Source organism: Taeniopygia guttata, chromosome 1, assembly GCF_048771995.1.
Source record: "Taeniopygia guttata chromosome 1, bTaeGut7.mat, whole genome shotgun sequence".
Lineage (NCBI taxonomy): Eukaryota > Metazoa > Chordata > Aves > Passeriformes > Estrildidae > Taeniopygia > Taeniopygia guttata.
The window spans coordinates 112354894-112371413 of record NC_133024.1 but is presented as its reverse complement, the minus strand read 5'-3'; the positions used below and the strand labels follow the sequence as shown (position 1 = coordinate 112371413).

The following is a 16520-nucleotide window of genomic DNA, read 5'->3' as shown; positions in this document are numbered from 1 at the left end:
TGTGCAGGGAACAACTTGTAATCAGTCCTGTGCTCTGCAGAGACTCACAGAATTCCCCCAAAATGAGACACAATCCAAGCTTAAAGGAGGAATAAGAAGTTGCAGGAACTAAAAAAGCCATGTAAATCTTCAATAAAAATCTACTATCAGTGAGAGAAACTCAGATTTCACAGATTTTTCAGAGGGAGCGTTGTAAGACCTGTGTTTCCTGTCAGTTTTAAAAGGGCATTTTAAAGACAAATGCAGACTTTGGTTGTCTGGGGGGCTCTGGAAAGGCTGCAGGCTGAAAAGGCAGAGTACAAACCTCAGGGGTTAGCACATGCCAGGTTACAGGGATGTGACCTGGCATCACCTGTTCCACCCGGGCAAATGTGTGACCTGGAGGTCTCCTGCCATTTGTGACATATCTACAATGGTGGCACTCAGATATTTTCTCTTCCTAAAAGCCTTAAAGGAAATAACAGGAATGTTTCTAGAAAGAAAAACGTGAATGAGGGAACAGCAGTGGCTTTTTCTTTCCTCTGTTCTATGGAATTTGTACAGGATAAAGATGATTACAGGTGAGTCCCTTCCATATAACTTTTCCATGAGAACACAGTGGCTGAGATTTCCACAAAATCTCTTTCCAGGGATCACTAATGAGGAACTGCTCCCAGCCCTCACTGTCCTTTACCAGCCATAGAAATATGTTCACATCAGTGATGAAGATTCCCAGCTACCACTTTGAGATCAATGTTTGATTAGTGTGGACTAACAACTATTAATTATCCTGTTACAGACAGAACACTGAATTTTTACCACCCTGAGCTTTGGGAAGGACAGCAGGGTGGAGATGCCACATCCTGCAGAGCAGCTCTGCTCTCAGTGCAGCACCAGCAGCAGCTGCATTTCCCAGCCCAGATGATTCTGTGATTTCAGTGACACCTCGTTCATCATTTGGAGCTAGTTCCTGTCAGCCAGGTGCCAGTGAAGGGCTGACAGAACCACACAAATTACCAGGACTTCTGGTAATTTGCAAAGATCAGGTGAATTTCTGAGAGAAACATTAAACCTACCTCTGTGTGTCCTGTTAGAAGTTTCTGACATTGGTACTTTCTGGGTTGCTTGATTTTCTTTTTTACCCTGGGCACCTGAACACACTTCCTTTGCTTTACCTTCTCCACCCTTATCTCCTCTTTTCTCCTACAATTGGCAATTAAAGGTAAAAATAATGAGGGAATGCTCGTTTAGCAACTTTTAAAAGAATACAATCAGTGCAATACTTTTAAAAATATGAGTAATTTCTATTGCTGTCACAGCATTATTTCTGTACTGTAATCACACTCATGCAAAATCCACATCCTAGAGGATGGATCAGGCTATCCAGGCATATTACAGCAGCTTAGGGAATAAGACACACCTGAGCTGAGAGTTTGAACAGGGGATTAGATTTGGATCAGATCTTTCCCACCTTTTTTAGCTGGATTGGTTTTTTTTCTGTTTCCTGGTGTTGAGACAACAGCAGTTCTCTGAAACTCTCTTTATCTACTTGTACTGATCTGTCTACTCTCAGACCTGTTGAATAGGACAAACATTAGCAATACAGTAATTTCTGGAATTAGGTTGTTGATATAAATAAAAGATATCTCTGACAACTGACAATACTGGTATGTGACCAAGAATTTTAACTTCTCTTTTTAAATGCATATCTTAATGCCCTTTAAAAAAGAAATAATTTGTTCTGCTGAATCTATGAATGCTGAAACTGGACACAACCCTGGATTTCTGAGCCTTTTCATCTGTACATCAGTGCATCCCAAACATAAGTATATACATAAATATCTATATAAAATATACTACTAAGTATATTTTCAGATAGAACATGTAAAATCAGACAAGTGTGTCTATGCCCCAGAGCCCACATGTGCTTAATTCTTGGTATCACTCTAGTGTAAATTTGAGAGGTCTGCTATGAAGCCTCAGAGTTCACTTTCCTAAATTTGGATTTCTATGGAACCCAGCTCATGGAAAAATGCTTAACGCTGTTTGAAATACCAGTGGTCTTTGAAGAGATTCCAAGGAAGTGACTGAATGAGATGTTCAGAGAAATATGGATATGAGATGGTGAAGATTACTATACTTTTGGAATAATTTTGACACAAGTACAGCACCAGAGCAGCAAAAATGGGATCTTACCCACATGCACATTCACCCTTTTTCCCAGTTTTGGGCTCAGAAATCAAAGGATAAAATGCACAAAAATGGTGCCCTTGGCATGTTGGGATGCTGGTGACTGTGGTAAGCACATTTCTCTCCCTCTCAGGATTTTTCATAGAGGTGCACAGAGAGAAATGAAAGAGAAAACAAATTTTATTTTTGCTCCTTGTTTTTCTTATGTGGAATGTGTTTAGAGAATTGTTTACCTGGAGTGAGTGCTTAATTGGATTCTGGTGAGGATTGAGTCTGATGGCAAATCTAATCCACCTCTGTTTAGACTCGAGAAGAGAGAGGGTCACGAGTTGTGTTAGAGTTAGAAATAGAGTCAGAGAAAGTAGTATGTAGTTTTAGTATTTTCTTTTTATATAGCATATTAACGTATTTTAACATAGTTAATAAAGAAATTAATTATTTACATATTTAATAAAGAAATAATTCAGCCTTCTGAATTGAGTCAGACATCGTCATTTCTTCCCATTGGGTTTGCCTGCATTTACAATAGGTGACCAGCCTGGAACTGGGTTCCCAGTCGCTCCGGGAGCTTTTCCAGCCGGGATCCCGGGCGCTCCCCGGGACCGGGACCAGAGGGCGCTGCCGCCCCAGGTGAGCGCTGTCGCCAACCGGAGCTGGACAATCCCTGGCTCCAGCCAAAAAATCCATCCCGGTTACGTGCGCAGAGCTTTCGGGCCACCTAAGGAATCCTCCTTCCAGCCATTTATCAGCATCGCTAAAAAAACCCAGCTCCAAATTTTCCTGCTGGTTAAAAAAACTTTTGTGAACGTCCACTAGTAGAAAATAACGGCCTGAAGAGGCAACTCCTCAGAAATCTGCTAAAGGAAAATTCAAATTAGTAGTGAAAAGGAAAACTAATTGTCAGCAATTCCAGCTCTGGGTTTCCAAATCCATTAGCTGGCAGAGAAAGAAACATTTTTCTAAAAGTTCCAGAGGATCGGGCAACTTTGCTTGGAAGCTTTTCATTACAAAATATCACACCTCTCTCCAACTAAGCTCCCTTATCTCACTTAAAGGAAAGAAGAATTTAAATAATAACAGTGTTTCAAGTGCCACAATTAAACAGCAATATTCAATATTCTATTGAATGTGAGGCCATATGTGAGTAAAATTTTAAAAAATGGTATTTATGTGGTGTAACTAAAACAGGAATTCAGTTTCATAAAAAATGTGTCTGACTTGGGATAGAACCAGGAATATGTGTTTTTCTTAATTTAAAAACCTTGAATTACCAATCTTTTCCCAATAGTTCACTGGAGGTTTGGGCAGAGTTCATGGGTTTGCAAAGGCAATGAAGAGGAAAGAAATAAGCAACTGAACGTGGTAAGATTTTGTATTGCTGCCATGATTTGAGGAATTCCGTGGGAAGCATTTCCAGCAGATAGGTTTGCTGAGGACTCTTTGGTACCCCCATGAAGAAAGTTCTGATTGCTGCTTCACTTTAGGAGCAGCAACATCTGATCAGTGTTTTCAAGAGGTGCCCCAGCCAGGGAAATCCATTTTTAGATCATTCCATCCCAAATTCTGGGTGTAGTGGAGGCAAACTGGGGCACCTCAAACAGTGCTGCTTGGTTTTAATCAGCTGAATCCCACTCCAGGCAGCTGCCCTTGGGATGCTGGATAGCCAAGGCTGCATGGAACAGATATTTCTCCCCAACATCTATGAGCATCCATGTGAAAGAAATATTCTTTACTCAAGAGATCTTTCTTCCTGGGTAGAACTTAATTTGTGTTGTTATTTGCTGTCATTCAAGCCTTTAAACTTCCTGAACCTTTTCACCTTTTCACCTTTTCAGCATTTATTTTGGCATTTAATTTGGAATAAACCTCCCAGGGCTGAAACAGTGGAAGTGTCACTTAACTAAACAAGAGAAGAAGATAATTACACACATACTTTGGTCATTAGGAACCCAATCACTTCTGTCCCTCAGGGTTTTTGGCATCCGATTTGCATAAATATTCTGTATGAAAAGTTGCCGATCCTTTTCCTAAGAAGAAATAAACACTGTTAAGCTTCTAATATGCATTAAAAATTACTTTTTACCTGCTTAATTTTCCCATGCTGGTTGAAATCCATTAGAGATTTCACCTTTTGCCAGACCCACGTGGCCTTTGTCATTTACATTTTTCCAGAATAAATATTTTTGGGCCTTTGCTTCCTCTTTTTTGTTGATTTTTAAAAAAAATTCATTTACTCTGTGCCCTTGTCATATGCTCAGTTGGTTCACAACCTGTTGTTCTGATGATGACATGAAAACCAGAGGCATATTTTAACATTAATTTAACAAGAGTCCTCTTTTCTTAAGGAAATCTTCCTTAAGGAAATCTTAAACACAGAAGACAGATCTCAGCTACACTCTCACCACTTCAGTTTTCAGTGGGGAAAAAAATAGGAGCTTCATTTATTTGGGAAAATTAAAAGTTATTTCAGGAATGGAATGGCCTCAAATAAGACAAGTTCCTAAAATTATGAATTTGTAAGGATAAACTCTGTTCTGGTACAGAAATAAGGTTGATAATCATGTCTGGTCTTCTTTGTGGTAAATCAATAGAAGATTTTGTGGATCTAAATAGAAAATTCAGAGATCTGAACACACAGAAAACTGTGTGGAAAAGAGATGAAACAGAACTATTTTAGAGAAGAGTCAAGGTGAGAATAATTTGGAATAATTTGCATTTTGGGACAGTTTTATATTAGTGTTCCTAAGATTATAATTGTTCCCATCTCCCAGATCTGCATGTCCAGGAGGAGATCAAATTCTGACAGGGAAAAAAGCCCGGCCAAGCACCAGGAGGAGACTTCTGCACCTGCTACACAGGGAAGAGGAATAAACAACAGCCCTGTGCAGCAATCCCAACCTCCAGGAAGCCTCAGGGACTGCCTGTCCTGCCCTTCACAATGTCTGGGAAAACTCCCCTTAACAACATCTCCCACAGATATTTGATTCCATTTAGGAAGAGAAAGATCTCCAATGGGATCACATTGACACAGAAATATAGAAATAAGTGTATTTTAACTGTGTTACAAACACAGTTATGAAAAAGCCACAAAGGATTCCAGGTTTTCTGGAATGTGTAAAGGTTTTATTCAGTACAACTCATAACACATTCCATTCCTGGCAGTTTTAGCTTTAAATCCATTTAGTTTTCCTGTAGGTTTGATTTACAAGCATTACAAAAAGTGCTGAAATGGACCTATTTATGCCAAAACCATTTGTCTAAAAATGAAACTGGAATTTAAGCAAACTCTTGAAACATTTGCACAGGTCTTTTTGTTAAACTCTAGTTTTACATGTTGTGATATTTGGCTCACTTTGACTTGTTTCTGTGAGGGACCTCATTTAAAGTGAGTAGATGAATATATCTGACCCCAGTCTGGCAAAATGGTAACACATTGGTGTGGATTTTAGTTCAATTTCTGATTATTTTAGTATTAATATCTGTTTCAATTCATTATAGGACTGCTTCTAACAAATAAACCTCCCAATAATGCCGGAATTTGACATTTCTAGATTTTTTAGACAATTGTAGACACAAGAAGGAATCCTAATTCCAGTACTAAATACAGTAAAAGAAGCAAAAGGAATAGGTAACATTAAATACTTGAATTTTCCTGTAGAGATAGAAACCTGGAAAAAATCTGAAATACCTTAATTTTTTGGTGAACGATGTTAATTTCCATTAGCAAATTCTTTTTGGTCATTATAGCTTCCAGGAGTTTTTTACTCTCACTTGCCAGCTGACGACTAAAGGTGTTGCTGTTCAGCTTCAGCTGCATTTCCAGACTCTTAAAAAAGTGACAAATTTTACCATTCTCAGTGTCACAGTTGGAAAACTTCAGTTCTTGATTGATTGAAAATATAAATGTGCTAATATAAGGAAATGTAAGCTCATAATTATATATAATAACAGATATTATCTTCTAATTATAGTAATATAAATAATATTATAAAGTATATTGTAAACAATACATTAAACTATACTGAAGTATCTGAAAAATTAATTGCAAAGTAAGAAAAAATTGGTTTTAAACCTATTTCCACTAAACAAACGAAAAGGTTTTGGCATTCAACCATAAAAATAAGGCCATATATTACCTTTCTGATGTATTAATTAATACAACCATCTTTGAGAAATATTAAGGCTTTCTATTCACAGAGACCTATGAACTGTAGCAGAATAAGGAGGCTTAGTGTAAATGAAAATTTGGAGATTTATTGGGTTCTTTATCTTCAGAACCCAGGGCCATGCACTGAAATTCCAGTTCCTAAAAGTATTGGGTGGACACCAAACCCTGTGTGATTTTATAGCTCCTCACTCCTGGAAACAAAAAGTTTTTAAAAGAGAGTCTGAGTTCAACTGTTCACATTTACAGTTTCTCTTAAGATTTCCTGGCTCTTTATTTAATTATATGCATAATAAACCCCATAGGAAATAGAAATGAATTCCTGGAGGACCATGGAAGTTTTGTAGGAAAAATTGTGTTCCTATATTTTTTGTGCTGGGGTCAGTGAGAGTAAAGAAACATGAGATATTAAAAGGAGATGAATTATCTCCTCTTGAGCTTCCTTAGACTCAGGAGAGCACTGGATTAAACAGCATCCAGTGTTACAGGAATTTATCAGAATCATTCATCTGATAAGAAGCAGCCTAAAATTTTCCACTATTCCTGTGCTGAAATCTCTCCTGCTTGATGATCCTTGTGATTCCCTCCCAATTTAGGATATTCCATGACCCTACATTCCAAAAATACAATAATTTGCAGGCATTACCTGTATCCTCTCATTTGGGATATTCTATGACCCTACATTCCACAAATACAATAATTTGCAGGCGTTACCTTTATCCTCACATTTAGGATATTCTATGACCCTACACTCCACAAATACAATAATTTGCAGGCATTACCTGTATCCTCTCATCCTTTGCTTCCAACGTTTCATTGAGGAGTGACAACCTGTGATGAAGTTCCTCCCTCTCTGCCAGAGCTTTGTCTTCTGAGAGCACAACCAAAGTCTTCAGATAACCTTCAGTTCTCCTCAGCTCTGCTTCGACTTTTTTCAGCTCCCGGGCTGTGTTTCTCTCGGCCTCCTGGGACATTTTTAGGAGGTTCATGAGGCCTTCCAGCTCCTTGCGATGCCCTGCCAGCAGCTCCTGCAGGTGGCTCTCTGTGTCGCTGTACCTGCCGATGGCTCTGGCGTGCCGCCGGTTCAGCTCTTTCAAAGTCAGGTTCTCGAAGCTCGAGGTCTCGATTTTCCTTTGCAAGTCGAATATTTCGTTCTTCAACTCTTTGATTTTGTGGATCCTGTGAAACAGAATAAAATTTAACAGGGTAGAAAATTTATCTGGATTTAAGTGAAGTGTACTGCGTAGTAGCTTGCTAAAATAAGTAGAATATGCTGTTTAGTCTGTTAACTTTGCTGTGCTTATAAAACTGTCCTAGCCAAGGAAAAAAGAATGTAAACTCCAAGGTGAAGAGGTAAGAAGAGCCCCTTGAACTCTGAAACTAAGAGAAGAAGAAGTCTGCAAGAATGGACAAAGGGGTTAGAGAGTTCTCTGTACAAAGGGCCAACTGTAAATTGTAACTTGAAATCAACAGAATGAATATGCATGAACCTATTGTAAGATTCTAGGTATATATAAATGAGTGCGAGATAATAAAAAGGATCAGGAATCCCCAAGGGGAGGGAACGCCCTTTGAAGGGAAATCCTGGTCTGCATCCAGCGCTGAAAAAATTAAAAGTTACCGTTCCCTACAAATCTTTATTAGAATTGTAGAGTTTTATTTTTCATCTGTGTATCACCTGGCTGAGGATATTCGCTGGGCCGTGGCGTTTTTGTCCTGGTAAACCACCCCGCTCTGCAGGGTCATAAAGGAGGTGTTCAGATTGGAGGTTTTTGCAGTTGGCCATTTCTTCCCTCCTGCATTGAGAGCAGAGTGAGTTGGCATTCAGAGACAGAAATTATTTGAGACAAATCAATCACTGTGTGCTTTTTCTGCTCACATTAAATCCTACTGCTAATTAACTAATACTCCTAAACTGCTCATCCAGCTATAGAATTGTGGTTTCTTCACAAAATGCCCCAAAACTCTGATGTTCAATGAGCAGCCTGGTCTAGGGGAAGGTTCCCTGACTATGGCAGGGGGTGGGACAAGATGATCTTTAAGGTCCCTTCCACCCCACACCATTCTAGGTTTCTGTGATTGAAATGATTCACAGATAAATGCATTAAATATTTTTTTTATCTCTGTGTCTTTCTGTAGCTGCAGCAGGCCACAACTAGCAGCCAATGGAAATAAATCAATGGAAATCAATTTTCAATCCATGGAAATCAGTTTTCTTCCTGTAAATCATGCAGTTCACTGATGTAGCCACAATCTGATGAACCCAATTCAACCCTTCAGAATCTCCAGCTTGAATAGCTGCATGATAAAAAACAAAAACAAAAGTAAAACCAAAAAAGCAGAATAATTTACAGGTCTGCAAGGACTCAAAACCCAAAATGCTCCCAACAGCACATGGTTGAAATCCCTGCAGCTGGGATTTGTAACCAGTTTTCTACAGCTTTCCAGTCAACTTTGAATTAAATTATATTTTAAAATAAACCTTAAATGCTCATTGCATGCAACAGGTGTGCAGTTGTCTATGTGGTTTCTAAACAGCAATTAAAAATATATTAATGGGCTACTTCTCAGTGTGTTGCTACCATTTGCCTCTCCTTGTGGCCAGGATTCTTGCTGAATTACTCTTATTTGCTTTTCCTGAAGCAGGATTAGAATTTAAAACTATTAAAGACTATAAATCTGAGTGTGTTCCCCTTTTTCAGGCACACATTCATTTTTACTACAGCTCTCATGACATTTCAAGAAGTATTTTGCTAAAAAGTTAATTATAATTTATAGATCACCTCATATTTTATGGATAAAACAGGCAAGGTCCTGACTTAAAAAATTTCATGGATAAAACAGGCAAGGTCCTGACTTCAAAAAACACCAGAATAAAAGGACACATCATTACAAGAATTTCTGTTGAATCCAATATTTTCTGCAACACAATTCCACTGCAGGGAAACTACAATAAGACCACAAATATTGTCACACAAGCATTTGCAAAATTACATTATCTTACTATTTTATTTTGCCAGAAAGAACTGAGATGATGGAAAAAAGGGCAAATACCTTTCTACAAGTGCTGTCAGAAGTACTGTAAAATGTATTTCATTTCCATTACTCATGGACAAGCAAAAATAAACACTTTATCCAAATGACATATAGCATCTACAAATATATAATAAATCATCGACCACGGGCAGAGGTCAACAATGATTTTTTGCTAACTATATATTAAAAAATGTCATTATTTTTTCTGGCCTGCTACTTTCATGCCAGTATAACTTCTTGACAACAGCATATAATAACAGAGATTATAACAGAGACAATTAGTGGTTCTTCTGGTTTTTTTTTTTTGGATTGATTTCCATTTTGCAGCTTTGGTAAATCAAGATGAAATTTTGAAGCTCAGCAAGAAAAGGCTTGTTTTGGTTTTCTACTAATTTTTGTGGTGTGACCTGGTAGGATTTAAAGATTTAAGAAAGGAATGGGTCTAGATGGGAAAAGATGCAGACATGGAGAGATTCCTCACTGTTAACAGTGGCATAAATTCCATGTACATTTACATCTTCCTTCTCCATGCTCATTCCATTGAGGCACAAATTAATTTCACGGGATACGCCACGATCCATCTGGCCACAAAATGGCAATTTTCTGGTCAAAACTGACACTTTTGTGCATTATTGTTACCCATTTTCCTTAAGAAAGGCTTTTTCAGACTTGCCAGATGATGCATGGTCAGAGCCATTTTCAGGTCCTTGGGTTAAAGCTGAGGAATCTAGAATGAGGAAGTGGCTCCCACATCCCAGGTGATTCTCCCTTTGGATCACTGAGTATTGTGGGATAACACAGCAGGGAATTTCCTTTTCTCTCTTTGTCTTCCCTTCCCTTACTGGTGTTTGAAACAGAATTTATTCTATGTATTATTATATATATATATATATATATGTGTGTGTGTGTGTGTGTGTGTGTGTGTGTGTGTGTATATACATATATATGTATATATATAAAAATATAAAAAATATATTAGAATATATATAATATATTATATATTATATATAATATTATACATAATATAGCATATATACATATTTATTATCTATTATATACAATGTATTATATATCATATCATATCATATCATATCATCATATCATATCATATCATATCATATCATATTTATAATACATATATGTGAATCCTCCTTTCACTTTCCAGTAAATCCTCCTTTCACTGAAAAACTGTTGTCCTTCTCTTGCTAATTATAAAAAGAAAAATGCCAAAGACAGGGAACAATTATATTTCTTAAGAGAATCTCATACTACCGTAAATATCTCATACTACCAGAAAACAAATTTATCTCTTTTATCACCTTGGGCATGGAGACAGTGTCCACATTTCTTTCTTTCCTGTCTTGTCTTGTCCTTTTTCTGTGTTTGCTTCTTTTCAGTTCCTGCTTCTAAAGGTTTGCCTCTGACTCTTTCAGGGTCAGTCACTGAGAAAGATCTTGGAATCATCACTGGGAGAATGTTCAGTGGTGTCTTCTCCACCTTACCTGGGATTTCAATAGTATTTCATGTCATAAAAATAGAATTAATCACATTTTTCAAGAATTAGACAGCAAATCAGATCACAAAATTAACTAATCCCTTAAAACTGCACAAAAACCACCTTAGATGCCAGATTAACTCTCTAAGCAGAGGATAGACAAGAACCTAAAACTTTTTTATATGCTTGCAAAAATCATATATTTAGCATAAAATATATAATTCTAAGTAATTTTTAAACACTGCAGTTCTGGTAAAAATTATTTATTGGGATATGGCTTGATACCCATTCCATTTTCTTATTATCCTGTTCCAAACCACTTCAGGTGAGGAGAGGCAAGTTTTGCCTTGAGCCAAAATTGTGGAAAGGCATTAGATTCTAAACATACCTGAAAGTGAGATTAAAACACAAAAGAGGTTAAATGTTGGGATCCAGAGTGATAATTCAACTTTTATATTTTGCATAAAAGAAGAAAAAAATAGAAAAGTATTTGCTAATAGGAGGTTTTGAGAGTGGCAATATCACATTCATCTCATAGCAACAACTGGACCACACAGAAATTCATTTTTGCTCCCTTAAAATTGATTTATAAACAAAGAATCTTGTACAGTAGAAGGATAAATTGTATATTTTGGGGGTCTAAAAGGAGCATGGCAACTGCGGACTGGAAATTTGAGGGAGGTTAAAATGATGTTTTAGTTCACATGAATTTTAACATGTCCCCTTCACTAACAAAATATGAAACTATTTTCTTGAAACCTCCTAACTCCTTTGTTGGCTTTTTTGCTTTGTGGTGGCATTCCATTTTAAATTAAATTTCTTAAATGGGAGAGGGGAATCGCATTGCTCCCAAAGAAAATTAAAAGACGTAATTCAGGATTGCACAGAACATTTTAGGCTGAATCAAAGCAGTTTCATTACTCTTAATTCCTTTGCATGAACAGTTTTTCCTTGTGGATTACTGAGGAATGCCACAGTCCTGCTAAATCTGAGGCAGTGCAATAACCCACAAGAGATAAGAAATCATATTTGAGCATTAGGCAAAGCCCAGGTTGATTCACAGATCTGTATTTGTGTTAAAATTTGATTTGGCACTGCCAACACTTTCTAGGCAAATTGTCTTTAAAGCAAATTACCTAAAATGAAACTTAAAACTACTGCTTTGATTTGTTTTGATGAGAAGTGTGGCCTGAATCTGTTCATCCAGAGCAGCTGTTGAGGAGTAAATAAAATAGAAAAGGAGAAGACAGAAAAACCAAAGGTGAAAGAGAAGAAACAAAAATATGAAATTAAAGATACTGCAATAGAATTAAAGAGGCAGGGGCTGGAATGGACAAACTCCAGGAGAATTTATGTTGAAAAACTAAGGGAATAAAATAATTAGGGCCAAATTCCTGTGTTGAAGATGAAAATGTCCTGGCACCCTGTCAGTGTCCGCCTGGACTCAGAACCCCACAACCAGCCCCATGTCCTGGCATTCCCTCAATGTCCCAAAATCCCACATCCAACCCCATGTCCTGGAACCCCCTCAATGTCCCACAAACCCACACCAAGCTCCATGTCCTGGAAATCCCCTCAGTATCCTAAAACCCACACCCAGCCCCCTGTCCTGGCAGTCCTCTCAGTGTCCCAAAATCCCACACCCAGTGCCACATCCTGGAACACCCTCAATGCCCCACAGCCCCACACAGAGCTCCATGTCCTGGTAATCCCCTCAGTGTCCACCTGGACACACAGTCCCACACCCAATCCCACGTCCTGGCACCCCCTCAATGTCCCACAACCCCACCCCAGCCCCATGTCCTGGCAATCTCCTCAGTGTCCCAAAATCCCACATCCAACCCTATGTCCTGCCAGCTTCCTCAATGTCCCAAAACCCCACACCCAGCCCCATGTCCTTGCACTCCTTCAGTGTCCCAAAATCCCACATCCAACCCCATGTCCTGGCACCTTCTCAATGTCCCACAACCCCACACCAAGCTCCATGTCCTGGCAATCCCCTCAGTATCCTAAAACCCACACCCAGTGCCATGTCCTGGCAGTTCCCTCAATGTCCTACCTGGACACACAACCTCAAACCAGCCCCATGTCCTGGCATCTCTTCAATGTCCTGAAACCCCACACCCAGTGCCATGTCCTGTTAGCCCCCTCAGTGTCCCAAAACCCCACACCAGGCTCCATACCCTTGTATCCCCTCAGTGTCCCAAAATCCCACATCCAACCCCATGTCCTGGCAGCTCCCTCAGTGTCTCAAATCTCATACTGAGCCCCAAGTCCTGACAATCCCCTCAGTGAACCAAAACCCCCCCACAGCTGCATGTCTTGGCAGTCCCCTCAGTATCCTAAAACCCCACACCCAGTGCCATGTCCTGGCAATCCCCTCAGTATCCTAAAACCCCACACCCAGTGCCATGTCCTGTTAATCCCCTCAGTGTCCACCTGGACACACAATCCCACACCCAGCCCCGAGTCCTGGCGGTCCCCTCAGTATCCTAAAACCCCACACCCAGTGCCATGTCCTGGTAATCCCCTCAGTGTCCCAAAATCCCACACCCAGCCCCATGTCCTGGCACCCCTCTCAATGTCCCAAAATCCCACATCCAGCCCCATGTCCTGGCACCCCTCAGTGTCCCACAACCCCAAACCCAGCCCCATGTCCTGGCAATCCCCTCAATGTCCCAAAATCCCACACCCAGCCCCATGTCCTGGCACCCCTCAGTGTCCCAAAATCCCACACCCAGCCCCATGTCCTGGCACCCCTCAGTGTCCCACAACTCCAAACCCAGCCCCATGTCCTGGCACCCCCTCAATGTCCCAAAATCCCACACCCAGCCCCATGTCCTGGCACCCCCTCAGTGCCCACCCAGACACACAATCCCACACCAGCCCCATGTCCTCCCCCCACTCCTCTCTGTTTTCCCTGTCCCCCAGGCACCCCCAGTGCAGGATCCCACCTTGTCTCGTGTCCTCCCTGGGAATGTCTCCCTGTTCCCACCCCTGTGTGCTGTCCCCTCACGGCCTCACCAGCCGCCATCACCGGCCTGGCCTCCACCCGCTGCTGTGGGAAATGGCGGCAGCACCTGCCAGCGGGGTCTCACCCTTTTCCTCCCTCTTCCCTCCTCCCAGACCCAGCAGTGTGTGTGAATTTCCACCCTCAGATCCCAGTACCATTCCAGGGTTTTAATGGGAATTTGGCGATGTGGGTCCTGCTGTGCCCTGCCCATGGAGGGCCTGGATGTGCCCTCAGAGCGCACAGGCCGAACCCAGCAGGCTTCAAACTCAACATTCTTAAGTGGAAAAAGGGAAAAAATCCCTTCAGAATGAAGTCATGTTTTCCTTGGGGGCTGCACACAATGGGATCCATGACCCAAAGCCTCCGGGAATGGCATTTCCATGCACAGGAGAAGAAACAGAGATATTAAATGAAAGATACTGCAATAGAATTAAAGAGGCAGGAGCTGGAATGGACAAACTCCAGAAGAATTTATGTTATGGTTTTGGGTATGAAGCCAGCAGGAGTGAGAGTTCATTGGCAATTCTGTCCCAGATTTGACCATGGATGTTTGGTGGTACAAATATTTACTGCTTTCACTTTGACTTTTGTGACTCTTGTAGATGGTGCTGTGCAGGACCACCAGTTGGAATTTAAGGTCCTTGTAAATCCCTTCCAACTCAGCTTACTCTGTGATTTTCTGATAAATTATTAACATCATTATTGTTGCCCTGATTCTTAAGATTTTCTAAAGCCTTCTGAGTTTACATTCTTGTAGAGAACTCTCTCACACAAATTTCTGTAATCTATTGTTTACCATTCCTCCATAGAGGCAGAGAAATTTGATGCACTAGTAGTTTGTCCAATGTCCTTTTGGAAAAGTATAAATGCTGGAGTCGGAAAATAAACGTCTTCTTTTTCATCTTTGCAATAGCAGCAGCTTGTGTTGTGCTTTCACATGTCCAGTAGTGACACATCATGTATGCTGTGAAGCCCAGGGCCATTTCATCCTTTGATTGTTCTTCTTCAGGGCACAGAAATCCAAATAATTTGGAAACATTCTATTCCAAATGGCCAGTCATTTCCCAGGCTATACTCACATATAAAATCTCCCGGGAAACAAGCATGTGTAAGAACTTCAGGCAACAATTAGTGTTTTCTCACTGGGTTTTTTTCCTGTGGTTGCTGTTCTTTTTCAGGAAAATACTCTGAAAATACCTACTTCTAATAGGCTTGTTGCTGGACCTCCTGTTACCCCTCAAAAGTTAAAAGAAATGACAGATGGTGAGCCACAGTAAACTGCCCATACTGTTATTTTTAGTTTTCAGTGCAGTTTTTCAGGATCCTGGTTCCATACGTGGAGTACTGCATTTCCAGCTTCGCACACTGGTTAACACAGACAAAAAACTTATTTTCAACAGCATTTTTACTCTTTATAACTATAAAGAGTAAAATTTTTACTCTTTAAAAAACTCAACAGCATTTTTACTCTTTATTGCTATGTAACAGTGTATTTAGTCCTGTCAAATAAATTCTGGAAATAAATTATTATAATCCATTTTAAACGTTTTCAGGATCTGACATTACTGTATTCAATCTTAACATGTGAAATATGTTTTTCTAAAACCTAGTCCAATTTCACCTCTGGCACAGGGTCAAGCTTTACTAAGCTCATGTTGCTCACAGCACAAACAGACTTGGCCCTTAAAATTTGAAAATTATCTGTGACCATTTAACATTCTTCAAATACCTCTCATGCCCAGAGAGGTATTTAGCAAGGAAGTGCAGGCAGGCACTGAATTGTGGATTTCTGGGGTAGAAGGTGACAACCAGATGGAAAATAAAGAGTATCATAATATAGGAGAATGGGAATATTTTTTTACTGAGTGTTCTGGACCTTTTATTACATCTTCTTTTGATGGAAAAAGGAGGAGAAAAGGAGGAGAAATAGGTTCTAGGTACATTGAGTCAGGCAAATCAGTGTCAGGCAAATCAGTATCAGTATTTAGCAAGGAAGTGCAAGCAGACACTTAATTGTGGCGATTTCTGGGGCAGAAGGTGACAACCAGATGGGAAATAAAGAGAATCCTGGATAATATAGGAGAATGGGAATATTTTTTTACTGAGCATTCTGGACCTTTTATTACATCTTCTTTGATGGAAAAAGGAGGAGAAAAGAAGAAGAAATAGGTTCTAGGCACATTGAATCAGGCAAATCAGTAAAAGGCAGTATCAGACACACATCTATGTCAGAAAAGTCCCTGAGCCCTGCAGTGTAGATGATGATCTGAATTCTTTAAAGCTGAGAGCGTTTGTCACCAAGGCTTATTTCAATACGATCTCTGCTATAATTACTGCTGCATCTTTACTCCCCTTGCTTTCCCCTCCCCTCAAATTTCCAGCTACAACTCCAAAGCCTCGTACTGCTCTGGGGAAGCTCTTTCCCATGCAACCCGACAGCTTTGGGATTTCCCCCAGCTCGGAGTTGCCAGCTCCCCGTCCCTTCTCCCTTCTCAGTTCTCCCTTCCCCCTCTCCCAAATATTTCTCCAGCTCTGTCTCATTGGTGCACTACTCTCCCTTGCCTTTTTTGGGCTGCCACCCTGTCAATCTAAAGCAATAAGGCCAGGGGCAGGTGCAAACCCCTTGCTCTGGCTCCTCTTAC

The 16520-nt window shown here is 40.1% G+C and overlaps 1 protein-coding gene across 2 annotated transcripts in view; it reads right to left on the bottom strand.

Annotated features, from left to right (window-relative positions):
- Positions 1 to 16520, bottom strand: part of LCA5L (lebercilin LCA5 like) — a 40949-nt gene that overhangs the window by 3019 nt on the left and 21410 nt on the right. Inside the window, exons 3-9 of one of the 2 annotated variants that reach the window (XM_072935688.1) lie at positions 10690 to 10872; positions 8013 to 8130; positions 7117 to 7513; positions 5858 to 5995; positions 4103 to 4196; positions 1451 to 1554; positions 1056 to 1182 (exon numbers count right to left, since the gene is read on the bottom strand). In XM_072935688.1, the coding sequence (XP_072791789.1) occupies positions 1056 to 1182; positions 1451 to 1554; positions 4103 to 4196; positions 5858 to 5995; positions 7117 to 7513; positions 8013 to 8130; positions 10690 to 10872 (1161 nt within the window). The remainder of the gene's footprint in view (positions 1 to 1055; positions 1183 to 1450; positions 1555 to 4102; positions 4197 to 5857; positions 5996 to 7116; positions 7514 to 8012; positions 8131 to 10689; positions 10873 to 16520) is intronic. The other variant, XM_072935691.1, reaches the window with a different exon arrangement.